Source organism: Rhea americana, unplaced genomic scaffold (assembly GCF_003343005.1).
Source record: "Rhea americana isolate MKP2758 unplaced genomic scaffold, rheAme1 scaffold_71, whole genome shotgun sequence".
In the NCBI taxonomy this organism is placed as follows: domain Eukaryota; kingdom Metazoa; phylum Chordata; class Aves; order Rheiformes; family Rheidae; genus Rhea; species Rhea americana.
Window position 1 is genome coordinate 3813972 of NW_028186879.1, and position 14796 is coordinate 3828767.

The following is a 14796-nucleotide window of genomic DNA, read 5'->3' on the forward strand; positions in this document are numbered from 1 at the left end:
TATCTATTCATCAATCACTAACGGACAGTAGCTCCAATTGTTCTGATTCAGCTTGGAAAAGGAAGTGATCTATTAGGTCCTGCTAGAATAGACGTCCGGTAATTCAATTCATCCTTTTAATTAAAGGAATTGCAAAGTGGAAATGTTTCTTTGGTATATGTTTATTCACTGTTTTCTTTCAGTGGGTGATGTCAGGAGAGTTTGGGAGGATGAAGAACAAATGGATGATATCAATTACAAAAATGCAAGCTTCTTGAGAAAAATCTTAGAATATTAGCAAGTGGATGAAAAACCATCTTGCGTGCTTTTTTTGTTGTTTTTCTGATCTGTCCTACGTTTTAAAAGTTCCATTTACCCACATCCAACAAGGGTGATAATTTACCAGATCCTTTACAAATTTCTAGCAGAGAAGAAGATTTCATCCCTTTTTGTCCTATTATTCAAGGGTATTTGTACTTTCTTCGAGAAATAGCTGCATTCAAGAATTTGCTGCAAAGCAGAGGAGACTAGGAGGTAGACCTATAGCTAGCCAGGCTCACCTTGTGCAGTAACTGAACACCATCTAGTGGGTGTTCAGTTAATCCTTTAATTATTAAGCAGAATTTATTTTGGCTGTAATTGACAAATTAACTATTCCATAAACTCAATAGCAATATCCCCACTGTAAACTGCATGCTCATGAAAGAGGCATATCTTCTGAAAGGTGAGCAAATGAAGTTCTGACCTTTTCTGTAATTCCCCATGCTCTGGGCAGCAAGACAAAATGTCCCAGGCCTCATCTGAAACAGATACTGCTTATTAACAAAATTGCAAACATAGAACTCTTTTAATTTCAATAAAATGCCCAAACTTACTGTTAAATCCATTATTTTGCTTTCTTGTGTTAGTAGCTATTGAGAGTTAGGGTAAAAGAGCGTTGCTCCTCCTCGGTAGCCGCAATGAGATGTGAACCCTGGATACTTCAGCTGCCCTGTRCAAAACGCCGTTGTCTTTTGTTGGAGCACGGGGAAAATATCCTAAACCTCTGTATGAAATCCACCTACTAGTTCTTTTATTTAGCATTAGTGTAGGTTACAAGAGCGCCTAATCTGACATTTTACTTTGGCAAAGAGAATAAGGCGACTGTATGAGAGGTGATTGAGAGTTGTTTTGTATTCATAGCCCTTCTGGAAACAAATGTCAGCCAGTGCGCTCATTCATTTTGTCTGAGAAGTAGGTGAATAATTTGCCTTTAACCACAGGCAAGCTTCAGTTCATGGGATTTTCCATAAAATTTCCTGAATCTYCTGAGACCGTTTTCAGCAGTAACCAAAGAGGTGATGTTTGTGCTAGATTCCCTAGAGGAGTTATCACCGGTAATCAGGTAAGAGCAGTGCAGTATTGGGAAGGAGGCCTTCAGTCCATGAAGGGTGAAGGATCCGCCTTTGGTGGAAGGACAAGATACTAGCAGAATAGAACAGGAGCAAAGATAACCAATATCATTAGAATACTAGAGCAAGAGAGATTGTGCATCCTGCTGATGAGCTTTCCAGATCTCACAGTTGCTGTGCAGATGGACATCGACCTTTTTTATCTTTTTTTCTTCCCCCTTCCCCTCCCTTCTTCCTCCCAAAGGTATGCCTAAGGATTGCTGGGATGTAATGAGTGGAAGTTTTCCCAAACTGGTATTGCTAGCAAAATTCCATTGTACTTTTCCAGTCAAGTGTCACCTCCTGGAACATGTTTTTCCAATATTCCTGAGAACTTTCACTGCATGTTGCTGTAGTGGAAGTAAATTAACCTTTAAAAGAAAAATACTGTTTTAGCGGAAAAGAAAGCATTAGTGATGGTGTAAATAATTTTGATATGTGATAGGGTGAAATGGAAGAAAAAAGCGGGCTACTATATAAACTGGGTCTAAATAGCCTTTTATATTTACAGGACTCTTGAGAACTCATTCAATTTATGTGACATGTCAGTGTTCCCAGTTACTTACCCACTGCAGTAATTTAAATTGTCTTGATGCACTAATATGTCAGCTATTTACTGCTTAGACACATGCACTATAAATGCCCTGCATCTGAACAGAATTATGGTAAGAGCATTGCATTTTTCATAATAATTCCATGAATAACTTCAAATTTTTCCCCAAATGTTTCCAATTTTTATTTTTAAATTTTATTAAATTATTGCATTTCAGCATTTTATTTTTACTGTTCTATTAGGAATAAGCAATATCAACATTATCCTAAAGTCTGAACTTAAGATGAGAATGTTTAAGAAAAAGCAAGCTATTTCCTAAGCATAATTGAATTAAAGTCACCATCTTTCAAACCGCAAACTATAGCTTAATATTATCTTTTGAATGTGTGAACATGCATTTGTGTGTATGAGATAATGCATGAGCAAAAGTCTGTTGGGTGCAACAGGTCAAACTAGGTGACCAGAGTGGTCTTTTCTGTCCTCATTATCTGTAATTCTTGCATGCTGGAGTATTTATTATGTGTCAAAGTACAATAATTAAACCATATAGTTACTTCACATAATTTGGCACTGTTTGATATGATTTGTAGTTCCTGCTTAGGGGATAAATAGCATCAGAGCAAGAAGGAAAAAAAAAAAAAAAAAAAAAAAAAAAAAAGATCAAGTCCTATCTAGCAAAAAGGAATTTTACTGTCCATAAAAAAGAGATAGTTTGAGTCCCTGCTGCAGCTGAATCACTTACCCTCCCCTGACACACCCCCTCTTTTTCCTTATTCCAGGATTAGTTAGGTAGCTTCTGCTAGTGATAAATTCCCTTGCAATGGGTCTAGCAGTGTTTATTCTGTTATACTTAGTCTGTAACTGTACTAACTTTTCTTTCTTTTTTTCTTTTTTTTTTTTTTACATTTTGTAAGATGCATGAGAAAAATGAGTCTGTCGTGGCAGGTAAGATTCTCCAGCTATATATAGAACAGATCAGATTTTGAAGAAAGTGGTTGACTGAGATACAGTAGAGATAATTGCTGCAGTGGTGATGGTGGCTTTATACTGAGCCGCATAAACTTGAATGAAGCCTTATACTCTCTACAGTGAGATAAGAATAAGTTTTTGATGCTGTTAAGGTGTTGACCTTTTCTTCATTGATTTTGACTGAAGGAGGACTGATGTGCACACATTTTGCTTCCGAATCCGAATTAACCTCTGCTTACCAGTAAGAAGCAATTTGCTCAAGTCATGCAAGCCGTTAGATTTTTAACTGTGTCATTTAATTGTCGTTGCTCTTATCCTACTTTACTTGTTCTTCTATTCTTGTTATGCTTATTTTCTGTAGTCATAAAATAGATTATAGAGCCCCTCAGTCAGGGATCATGACTTCTAGCGTTGTCTAGTAGAGAGGGACAGAATTAAACCTCTAGCRCAATTGGGCTATTATATTAGTTAATTATCCTCATCTGTTGTTAGCGTCTCAATCTAATTTTCTTGAGCTGAGAGTCTTCCTACCTGCTCTTTGTGGAACATACATAGTTTTGTGCATGTTCAGGGCATCCCAAATCTTTGAGGTGCATAACACTCTCTATAAGATCGTARGAATCATTCCTGACCCTCCTGGTCTCATAAATGTGCGTCATGGTACAGCTCCTTCTAGGTAGTCTTCGTTGTCTTTACAATAACTTTTTGCTCTAGTTGGGCAGCCTGCTCTGCCTCTTTGTGCTGTGGTTCATTTTGCCCCTCTGTATCCGATCGAAGTTCTTAATGAAAAAGTCAACGTGCCTTTAGTACCACTAACATAAAATTAATAGGAGATCACAGATAGAACAAGCGTAAAAAGCAGTCATGACTTCAGCTTTCTGGTTGCTTGGAGAAGGGTTCATCTACCCAAAGTTAGTAAAAGCTGAATGTCAGGTTGGAGCTAGAGACTGTAGGATCTCTTTAAAGTTAATGGAGGGAAACAGGTACCTCCAAGGACTGTATCTGGCCTATAATAGACCCTATCTCAATATGGAATAAATTGCTCTTTTGTTGTGTCTATTTCTTTCCCTTGTCTATAAAGGGAGCCCAGTATCATTAGTCAAGATGAGGTTTGTAGACAGAGATAGTATCATTTATTAGACCAGTTGCTGTAAGCTGGAAAAGTTAGATACGCTTTTGGGCGCACCAGCCTTTCTTCAGGTCTGAAATAGCAGCAAATTTCAAAGCTAATTATAAACCTTTTTCTACATACATCCTTACACCACCCTAGCTACAGCAAAGCACCAGAGATCACTAACTCAGATTTAGGTGTCTAATTTTTAGATTTTTAAATGAAGTCATTTGAGCTGAGCGTGAGACACTTGGGAATTTGAGGACTCGCGTTTCACGTGGCCCGTTTTTCTTCTGGATGCTGCCTTCAGTGCTGAACTCAGAGTCGACAGAGAGCTGGCAGCCTGCTCCATCCACGAGCTGCTCACCTGCAGCTGCCTCTTCTGCCTGCATCCCTGCTGCTGGTGGTGTGTGGCAAAGGCAGTTTTAGTTCAATCTCATGCTCCATTGGTAGCTGAGAGATGCCGGTACATGCACACTCTGTGCAGAGAGCTGTTGCTTCGCAGTTCTAGTCAGCTCTGCTTGGTCCTGATTGCTGTTATGCCTTCCTGGTGTTTTGGGAAAAAATAGCTTTTCTGTATTCTGCATTGTTGCAAGACTTGCAGCGATTGCAAGGATTAATAGTGCATGTGTTTTGGAAAGCTTGGGAGTTTGAATATATCACCAGCTTTCATAGAATCATAGAATCAGTAAGGTTGGAAGGGACCTCTGGAGATCATCTGGTCCAGCCTCCTTGCTCAGCAGGGTCACCTAGAGCATGTTAGACAGGGTTGCATCCAGGCAGGCCTTGAAGATCTCCAGAGAAGGAGACTCCACCACCTCTCTGGGCAACCTGTGCCAGTGCTCCGTCACTCTCACAGGGAAGAAATTCCCCCTCACGGTCAGGCAGAACTTCCTGTGCTTCAATTTCTGCCCATTGCCTCTTGTCCTGTCACACGGGACAACTGAAAAGAGTTTGTCCCCATCTCCTGAGCACCCTCCCTTCAGGTACTTGTACACATTGATAAGGTCCCCCCTCAGTCTTCTCTTCCCCAGGCTAAACAGGCCCAGCTCTCGCAGCCGTTCCTCATAGGGCAGGTGCTCCAGCCCTCTGATCATCCTCATAGCCCTACGCTGGACTCTCTCCAGTAGCTCCATGTCTCCCTTGTAGTGGGGAGCCCAGAACTGGACACAGGACTTGAGATGAGGCCTCTCCAGGGCTGAGGAGAGGGGCAGGATCACCTCCCTCCACCTGCTGGCAACACTCTTCCCAATGCACCCCAGGAGACCATTGGCCTTCTTGGCCACAAGGACACACATTGCTGCCTCATGGTCAACTTGTCATCCACCAGCACTCCCAGGTCTTTCTCTGCAGAGCTGCTCTCCAGCAGGTCAGCCCCCAGCTTGTACTGGTGCCTAGCGTTATTGTTCCCTGAATGAGTCTTGGGTARGTTTTTGGAACAGATGGATCTAGGAGCAAGTCATGTTCCCTGGATAATACCTAAAGAGAAGTTGCTCCCCTGTTCTCCCCTGCCCTTTCCACAGGCTGCGAGTGTCCCAGCGAGGACTGAGGTGCTCACGTGCTGTGTAATGAGGACTGGGAGGTGTGCTTGCAACCTCATCCCATTGGTTATTTTGGAATTCATGATAATTTCAGTAACTGCATGTCACTGTTTCTTCAAAAGTTTCTGAAAACTGGCTTATCTTAATTTTTTAGCCTGTTTCAGTTTCCTAACGCGCTGTGTCATCCTTTGAAGTTTTCTTCCTACATCAGCTTCCCACCCTTTTCACCCCGGGCTGCCTTACTCACAAAGAAACCTGCTGCTGTTGACTGGGGCTGATGCAACTGCTCTTCTGAAGTGGAGGTTTGCCAGTGCTGGCCTCAGCCCAGGGCGGTGTATTTCTCATTTCCTCAGAGGAGTCATTGCTGTGAGTAAAGAAGGACAGATGCAACACTCATTTCCAAAAGATGCAAAACTTGCTTTGTAAAATGTTTCAGCAGCTTCTGTTGAAGCAACGCTGCCCGTTCCCCTGGGCATATTTGGGTTTTAATTCAGGTGCTTCAGTTCCCTCATGTGCCTGATTGAGATGACTTTTATCAATTAAATTTCAACGGAGGAATGCACTGGTTCAGTAAGAGCTTTCTAGCTGAGGTGGATTCTTCATTCCCTTAAATAGTGCTCTCAGTTATTCAGATACTGGTTTGCCAGGAGTTACTGTAGGAATCTGAAATTACTTTTTTTTTTTTTTTTTTTTTTTTTGCTCTCCTTGATTTATCTCTGTCTCCAGTATTCAAAAAGTAAGCTTTTTACAGGACTAATTATTCCCTTTAGATTATTTAGATATTTAGATTTTAGTAAGCACTTTGGAAAGGCATAGGGGAGACCATCTTTTCTTTAAAGAGCTGGGAGTCTAAATAAACAGGATAAACAGAGGAGAGCTAAGGTACCTGTCGGGTATCATATATAAAAAGAAAAAGGGGGAGGGGAATTGAACACAAGCTACTGAATTTTGATAGTCATATACTTTAGACTATTTTAAACAAAGTTTTTAACCAGGTTTCCCCAAGGAAATCCACATTCTTATCTAAAACAACCCACTTGGGTACAGACATAAAATTTCCGAGGAGTTTGGGTTTTGTGGGAATTGGCTGCTGGCTGGAAGGGTAAGATACAAATTCCTGTTCCCATCACAGGAGACCTGCTGCGTGGGTCTGCTGAAAAGGTCCCAGCATGAGCTGTGTTTTAGCAGGGCCCCGATCCTCTCCGACTGGAGCTGGGCTGAGATCCCACACACCTGGAAGCATTTGTCCCGCATCACTTTGCGGAATRAGAGCTTCGGCTGAATTATGGCATACATACCACTATTCTTTTTGTATTCTTTTTTCGGGGGAAAAACTCATAATTTCATAGCGCCGCAGTCTGATTTTGAACTTGCCAAGCTTCAGCCAAGGTAGTAGTGGTTGCCATCTAAAATTAAAAAAAAAAATTGCAATGACATTTTTTCTTTTCTTAACTTGGTTAGCACTGTGTCTGTCTAAAATGGAGCTAMAAAAGAGATCCTGGTAAAACTGTCTCACAGACGTGACTGGTAAAAGTGGCAGGCATCTGTTGTTTTCCAAGCAACAGGTATCCATTCAGTTACTGTTCTAATTTGAAGTGAAGGCTATTGAGAAAGATTGTTATAAAAATCCCATTTAACTTCCATATTAGAAAATTAGAGCAGTTCTACAGATGTGTAAAATTCTGCTTCATTATAGAGGATGATTTCTCTACTTCCATGTTGGCATTTGATCCTTGTTGTTATAATGGTTGATCTTAGTGATTTTGTTCATTCTCTGGCTCTACATGTCTTCTGTCGTCGCTAAGCTTTTTCCAAGCTGTATGGGTGTAAATGGGTGTTACGGAGTGCAAGTGGGTACTTGCTTAATTCAGCCCTTTCCTAATGTTAATCCTAACATTGATGTCAGATTTGTTCTACCTGTTAGAGTAAAAAACAGGTAGGTGATGGAAACACTTCTACTGGAAGAAACACGTGTGACAAAAGACCCAGGTTTGCCGAGGGCAAATTAAAGCTGAAGTTTTCTTAACGATGGTTGTCAGCTAACTTTCTTGGCTAATGGCACAGAATTTGTAAGCTTGTAAGTAGACTTGGTATTTATTCAAGTAGCTTAACTTTAAAAGCTAAAATGGCTTTTTTTTTAATTTGCAAAAGATGCACCTGGTTGTTCTTTGTGGATCCACTATAGATGGTGAAAATCAGGTAATGGCATCTGGTAAAAATAGGTACAGACCCTTGAAAATACTCATTTTACTTTAAGCAAGGATTGCCATCTGTCTTGGCAGATCTGTAGAAAAAAGTTTTTCTTCCCYTTCTTTCATGTTCAGAACAATAAAAATTTTAATTTTCTTTTTATGATATCAAAGTAAGACTGTTACTAAAATGAACAGGTTTTCTAATATGTCATTGATTTATGTGTTATTAAAAATAATTCAGTTGAAAGTTAAAAGAATAAAACTACAGAAAAGTGAATCCTTCAGATCTTTTTCCTTATTACGTAAAATAGTTCCTAATGATTATATCTTTGGCTGTGTTCCTTAGAGAGAAACTTAGATCTTGATGTATTTGTGGTCATGTATCAGGAATGACAGTGCCGATTATACCCAGATTTAATTGATAGCAAGGAAGGGGCCTCTCTTTCACTATCTGAATCGGCTAAAAAAGCCTGTTTATACCTTTGCAATGCATTTCTTGTGAAGAGGAGTTAACTGTCTTTTCCTAATTGCAGCAGAGAAGGCCTTAAAAGACCTTACTCCTCAGAGGACGGCCCATTCGATACGTTAGCCTGCACCATCGACAAAGCTTTCCTTGTTGACCTTCTRAAGGGATCTCATTGTTAGGAAGTGAATACATGGGAAGGATAAGCAGCACGAGCTAAATTAGTATTCAAGGAATATTATGCATGCTACAATAAAAGCAGCTAGTGTTTCTGAGTGAAAGTTGAGATTTGAATCTTTGCAAATGTTTTTATGTGGTGACTGACTGCACCAATAGGGTATAATTGAATTTCACTCTTAGCAAATATTAGAATAATTATTGGAGGAAACTCATTATGCAGTTTAAATTATAAAATTACTGTAGGGTTGTGGTCTAATGCTTTATAAAAATAACCATATGAAAGATAACACTAATACCTCAAATATAAGATTTTTTCTTAACAAGATTACCAGCTACCAGTACAGACTTGCTGAGGTCTGTATGCCATTTTCATTTGACTAAGCTGTAAGAAATTTTGTTTTCTAACCTAATTGGAGAAGTCATTAGACAAAAACGGGCTCCGCATTTATTACTCTGATGTATTTCCTATTTAGAAAAGTTTTTTAAAAAAAAAAAAGAAGAAGAAGAAAAAGAAGAAGTCTTCATTTATCTCTCTGTCCTTCCCTTTTCCTCCTGCTTTTTTCCCCTCTCCCCCACCTTGCTCTGTCCTTTGCCCACTGCAGGGCTTGGGACTGTTCTCTCCTTCCTCCTGCTGCCCAGCAAACACTTCCTCTCCTCCCTTATTCCTTTCACCCTGCTGCAATTCCCCATCCTTTCTTTGGAGTCAAGAGTAGTATGTGCTCCTAGCTCTCCATATCATTGCTGCTGCTATTTCTTAATCCCTGAAACGGGTCATTCAGCACGTCTGCATCTTAAACCTCCGCCGGAGGATGGCCACAGCTGAGCACGGTGGAGGCATTCGCAGCCACCAGCCTAATTGCACGAGCTGTACAACTTGTGTACAACAGTCGCTCTACAACTGCTGGTGACTCTGCTAGCTGGCGAAAGCAGGCTCTGCATATCTGCAAAATCTTTAATTCCCCCTTCCTAATTTTTGTCAAGGTAGGATTGTTGACACTGAGGATGTATTTCCCAGAAGTGCTTAGCTGAAGTGTTTCGGAGTTACTGTGCTGAGTACGGCACAGAGAAACACAGACTTACTCACTGGAGACCCTCACAAASTTGACCAGCTGGTATCTGCGTGGTCGCTCGCAGAGTTTTCTCCTTACCTTGCATCACTTATTCATGCMTTTGCTGTTCCAGCTCGCAGGCCGCTGCTTACCTCCTTCCTTATCCTCCTGGAAGCTGGCAAAGGGCCTCTGCCGGATACACTGCTGAAATAGCAGCGGCCTTCCTAGATGTGGTGCTCGTTTGGCCACCAGGAGATTGAAATGAGTGTAGCTGCTGTTAACCAAATGCATGGCTAGCTTCAAAGCAGACAACAGTTGCAGGGAGCATTTGTTGTACAGTGGCTTTTCCTTTTTTCTTCCAAGTTCTGTTTTTCCCTGAAAAGCAGCACCCATCTTTGGGAGCTCTTACACACTCTGCCTGTCCCTGCAGGTCAGTCAGACACAGATGGAGAGAGGAAGACCTACAGCCTGCTCGCTCCATCCGATCAGGCTTCTTGCCACGTGGGTCTCCCCACACTGAAAGAGCTGCTGCAGCGTGATTTAATTCCAGATTGAAAAGCACTGTGCAGAGGAGGTGACATTTCGAAGCAGATGTTAAGCTGGGATCTAAATCGCATGATTTGCTGAACACCCATTCATTGGGAGCGCTCCGCAAGAGCGAGCAGTGCTGAGTTGTAGTGTTGCATCCCCCAGTTCTGGACTCTGCCTTGCTGGACACAGTGATTTTTTTTTCTTTCTTTCTTTTTTTTTTTTTAACTTGCTTTCCCAGACTGCTATTAGTCTGACTTCTTTTATCTCAAGTGAGGCAAAACTGGATTTTTTACTTTATTTGAGATGGAAGGTATCATATCTGTGTGACTGTGTGTGTAAATATATGTGCACGCATTGCACAAAAATGGACTCATACGTAGTAAAGGAACAGGTGGTGCTGGCAACACCTGTTGTTATGGTCACTCAACACTCTAGTTATAAAACCCTAATTTTAGTTGCCTGTAACTTTTGTCAAACTTAAACATTTGGGTTGAAATGTTTTGTGCCAGGTGTCTGCCTTAGGCTGATTTGGGATTGAGGGGTGCGGAGAGGAATTTATCAGCAAAAATGTTACTGCCAGTTCAGAGATTAGAGACCAATGCACTGATTTTCCCATACTGAAAAACAGGCTATAGCTAGTGGGGATGTTCCAGCCACTTCCCTGGTTTGAAGCTAAAAGCTGCAAGTGGAGCCCCTCTACTGCTGGGCATGTCCTTTGCCACTGTTAGGGAAATTTGCTATATTACTGAGAATGCATCTCCGTTTGGCCGATACCTGGGCCTGTGAAAATGCTTGCGAGCGGTTTGTTAGCAGCTGCCCACCAGGCTGCATCAGTTTGTCCGCACCCAAACAGCAGCTCAGTGCTGGTGACCCTTCAGATGCTGGAGGGCCATAAAGCAGCAGAGTCTGAGCGCGGAGCAAAGCAGGCTTCAGTGCCCAGTGCCATCAGTCCACACGGCGAATGCATGCCACTCTGCTTATGCCTGTGCAGCATGAGTAAATAGGAGGCAATGGCCAGCTTGAATCCAGCGGAACTGGTGACAAAGAAAGGTAGGAATGGGCCACAGGTGGTTAAAGTGAAGGACACAGCATTGGGAACCATGTGAGGAGGAGTGATCCAGAGGCAGAGCTGTGCGATAGGACAGTACGCCGAGAAGTGGGACGTGATTCCCTCCACAATATGACAACAGAATTGCTGTAGTCGCATCTACCCGTTCCACGGGTAAAACAATATCGCAGCTCCTCAGATGGGTGACTTGCACAGGAGTATGATCTTATACTACCACCAGTGACTTCCCTGTTTGAGTGTAGACTTGAGCCTACTGATGAACACTCAGGAGTTTGTATGGTTTCATCTGATGCTTTTACAGGAGGACTTAATAGACACACAGAATTTTTCCTTTGCCTTTTTTTTTTTTTGTATTTTTTTAGCATTTGCATACTCAGCCTATGTTCAGAGGTTTATTAGGTGAGCATACGAAACCATTTGTAAATAATGCAGAGGGTTTTTTTACTGCATAACCTGATTTTGGAATATATAGTACATTTGCAGTCCACAGTATTCAAAATCACACTAGTAGGTTAGTCCAAGACACTTGAGTAGTTTGTGGTTTCGCCTAGGTTGCAAGAACATCTGAACAGATTGCTCACATTACTTTAATATGTTGTTCTTTCTTGATCGTTGTGGGAATTAGAAACAAACTGCCCACTACAAAATATTCTGTTTCATATTACTTACTATTTCCCCATAAAAATCAGAAGAAATGCCACAGAACTTGATCAAAGTTTAAAGGCAGTTTGTTATTGAATAATGATGATTTTTTTTTATTATAGGTAAAGCTTCAGCCAAGAAACTGACAAAAAAGGTAAGCAAAATGTTCCTTTCGTTCTTCAAAAGAACTCGCGTTCTTTCTGTTACTCAACCAGATGGACTCCTCTTTCGAAACYGGTTTTATATCTTCTTGTTTGTGTCTTTAAAGGAGGTAGATGCTACACTGGCAAGCGTTACAAAAGCTAAACCTGGACCGACCTTTTTTAGAGAGCTTGGTGATAAAGGTAACGAGGCACTTTTGATACTGAAAAATAATCTTGCTTTTGATCTCAATATGTAGTATGAATTGAATATATTTTTTAAAAAGCTTCCATGGATTTGACGTCATCTCTGTCTGTCTAGGAGTTGCCTCCTTGACAAATCTCAGTTATACAAGAAGGTTTAAGGAGGCAGAGCTGGGTATTGAAAACTCTGGGGTACCTGTAGGATGCAGGGAAAGAAAAAAGAGAAAACCTATTAAGGCAGAGAAGGAGAAGGCCTGAAAGAGGCAGCAGTCTGTATCCAATTGCTAAGAGGGTACAGTACAAAATTTCAGTACAAAATGGACTTTTGTTATTAATCAGCTGCTGTTTCATTATATAATTTAAATGCACTGAAACTGAGACTAAAGATAAAACTTGTATCTGATTATGGAAAGTGGYGTTCCCAGTTCCAAGAGCAGGGAATTCATTCGTCCCTCTTCAAGGAGCGCAGGGGCCCTTCGCAGTCCTGGGTGCTTGGGGTTGTTTCAGCCTCGTGTCTGGCTGCAGAAGGGGAACTCGAACCTCTGGGAGCTATTACTTATCTAGCAACAGGGAGTTAAAGAAAAACAAGTAAACGCTTCATTATCCAAAATTAATTGAAGGGGGCAAAAAGAAACAAGAGGATCCTGGAAACCAAACAAATGAGTGAGCAACAATTTCATCAATAACAAAGACTGGAAGTAGCTATGGARAAGGTCGCACGGTCTCTATTCACAGGCTTTCTGTTTTGAGGAGGTCAGTCTGAATCCCTTACCCRGTGGCCCTTTCTGGAAGAATAAAGATGCCTTTCCACTGCTGCCAGTCCTTAGCAGGAGACCCGTGGGCATGGATGGCGGCTTGTGACCCGAGAGCAGCGCTCAGTCGCAGCCCGTGGCATTTAGCCGGTCCCTGCCGTGCGGGGCTCGTGCCTTGCAGCGCTCTGCCAAAGTGGATGSGTCTTCAGTGGGTTGCCTCGCTTGCCCGTCCGCTCCTGCAAAGCCCATGCTCTGTGTCCTGCCCAGCCAGGTGGAGCAGAGGGTTTCAGCTTGCTTTCAGTCTGTCTGCGTGACGCCGAGGCTGCCCRCGTTCCCTCAAAATGCCCCCGTCACCCTGTGACATCTCTGAACGTGTCGAACAATTTTTTCCAATCCTAGAGAAGGCTTTTTGAATATTCACTCACTTTCAAATATTCAAATTACTAATCATGATATGCTTTCCTAGGGCAATTTTAGGTGGGGTTTAAAGGATTCCTAGTCTGTAACTCTTGGATATTCTTCCTCTATCACTGCTGGTTTAAAGTCTATTTGCAGTGGTTTTGTAGTGGTGCCATTCTGGGCCATGGATCTTCTGTTGCTTAGGACTGTGGGACCCTGTACTCTGTCCTCCCAAAATCCAGCAGGAGTCTCAGATGATGCAGGAAAATTCGATGCAGTCATCTGTGTGCRTCGGCAGCACGTGGAATTTCGACCGTTTTTGGTCATGTCGCCTCTCTAGTGATGCTTTTGTCTTAAGATCCATTAGTACATTGAGAACGCTATAAATATTTATGTATTTTAAATACTGCTTTTACAAGTACCAAAATAATGAATCTACACCTGCTCCACTGTACAGCTGAGATTATTTTAACTACCACCAAATTGTTATTTAAATATTAAGTACAGAGAATGTTGTCATCAGTCCAGTTGGTAAAACTTAAAGCTAGGGAATTCTGCCTTCTAGTGGGCAGTTTTAAAATTCGTATCATATTCTGTGAGTATATTCATGATTTATTCAACAATAAGGATATTGTATTATCAGCATTTGCTCTAAAGCTTGAGGATAGAGTTTTCCAGGAAGRGATAGTGATTAGAAGATTGCAATATTTTTGCTACTGCTAAATGCAAGACCTTGGTTACGAGTATGCTGAATCATTCGACAGTATGTGAAGTTTTTATCTTTTTGATTTTGCTTGGACATAAATTCAGCTTTCTCTTTTATTATTATTTCTTGCATATTTTAAATGTAAAATTTGAGTAACTTCAAAATAAAAAAAAAAGTACTTAATTTACTATATGCATAAATTGTACACCTCTCACTAGAAATAGTAAAAGAACAGTAAATTGTGAGAAGAATTTTTATGGCAATAAATCCACAGATTAAATCTTATCTCAAGTTCAGCCCTGATATATGCTGATTTTGATGTTTTCTGGCAGACTGATTGTACCAAACATGCTGTGGCTTTGCTTTATGCCACTGAGACGAGTTTTTAAAAAACAATCGAGATTTTTTTTAATACATTTTTTATTATTTTTACCTTTATACTTATTTCACTGTAGTGACTTCTCAATCAGCTTAAGATAACATGACCAAAATAGTTTCAGCCTTCTGCAGTTAGAGCGAATAGTGCCATCACGCGTCTCGCTTGGGCCCAGAAGCAGGGTGCTGTCTGTAAACTGGTCTCTTCTTCCATCCTTCCATCTCTGTACAAAGTTTGCAGATTGTTTCTGCAAAATTTTCCAAGATAGGCTCTTCCCTGTCCGCCTGGATAGCTAAAACTCCCCAAGCTCTTTGCATTTTGTATCTCAGTTGTTACAAAGGGTTTTTTTCCCTCCAGCTTTAACAAGCGTCATCTGCCTTGCTAACGTCCTTCCGAGYGCTTTGATAAAGATGTTTCTCGTAGTTCCCTGCTCTGAGTGTGTCGTCTCCTCTTYTGTATCCCAGCACTGGGCTCTCCCATCTCCGTCCTGTCTGGCGTAAGCAGCCTGTC

General features: G+C 41.3%; 1 protein-coding gene across 1 annotated transcript in view; it reads left to right on the plus strand.

The window, feature by feature from the left end:
- The window catches only part of MICU2 (mitochondrial calcium uptake 2), a 166566-nt gene that overhangs the window by 107706 nt on the left and 44064 nt on the right, over positions 1 to 14796 (plus strand). The window contains exons 3-4 of the mRNA XM_085321809.1: positions 11832 to 11863; positions 11978 to 12053. Coding sequence (XP_085177935.1) covers positions 11832 to 11863; positions 11978 to 12053 — 108 coding nt within the window. The remainder of the gene's footprint in view (positions 1 to 11831; positions 11864 to 11977; positions 12054 to 14796) is intronic.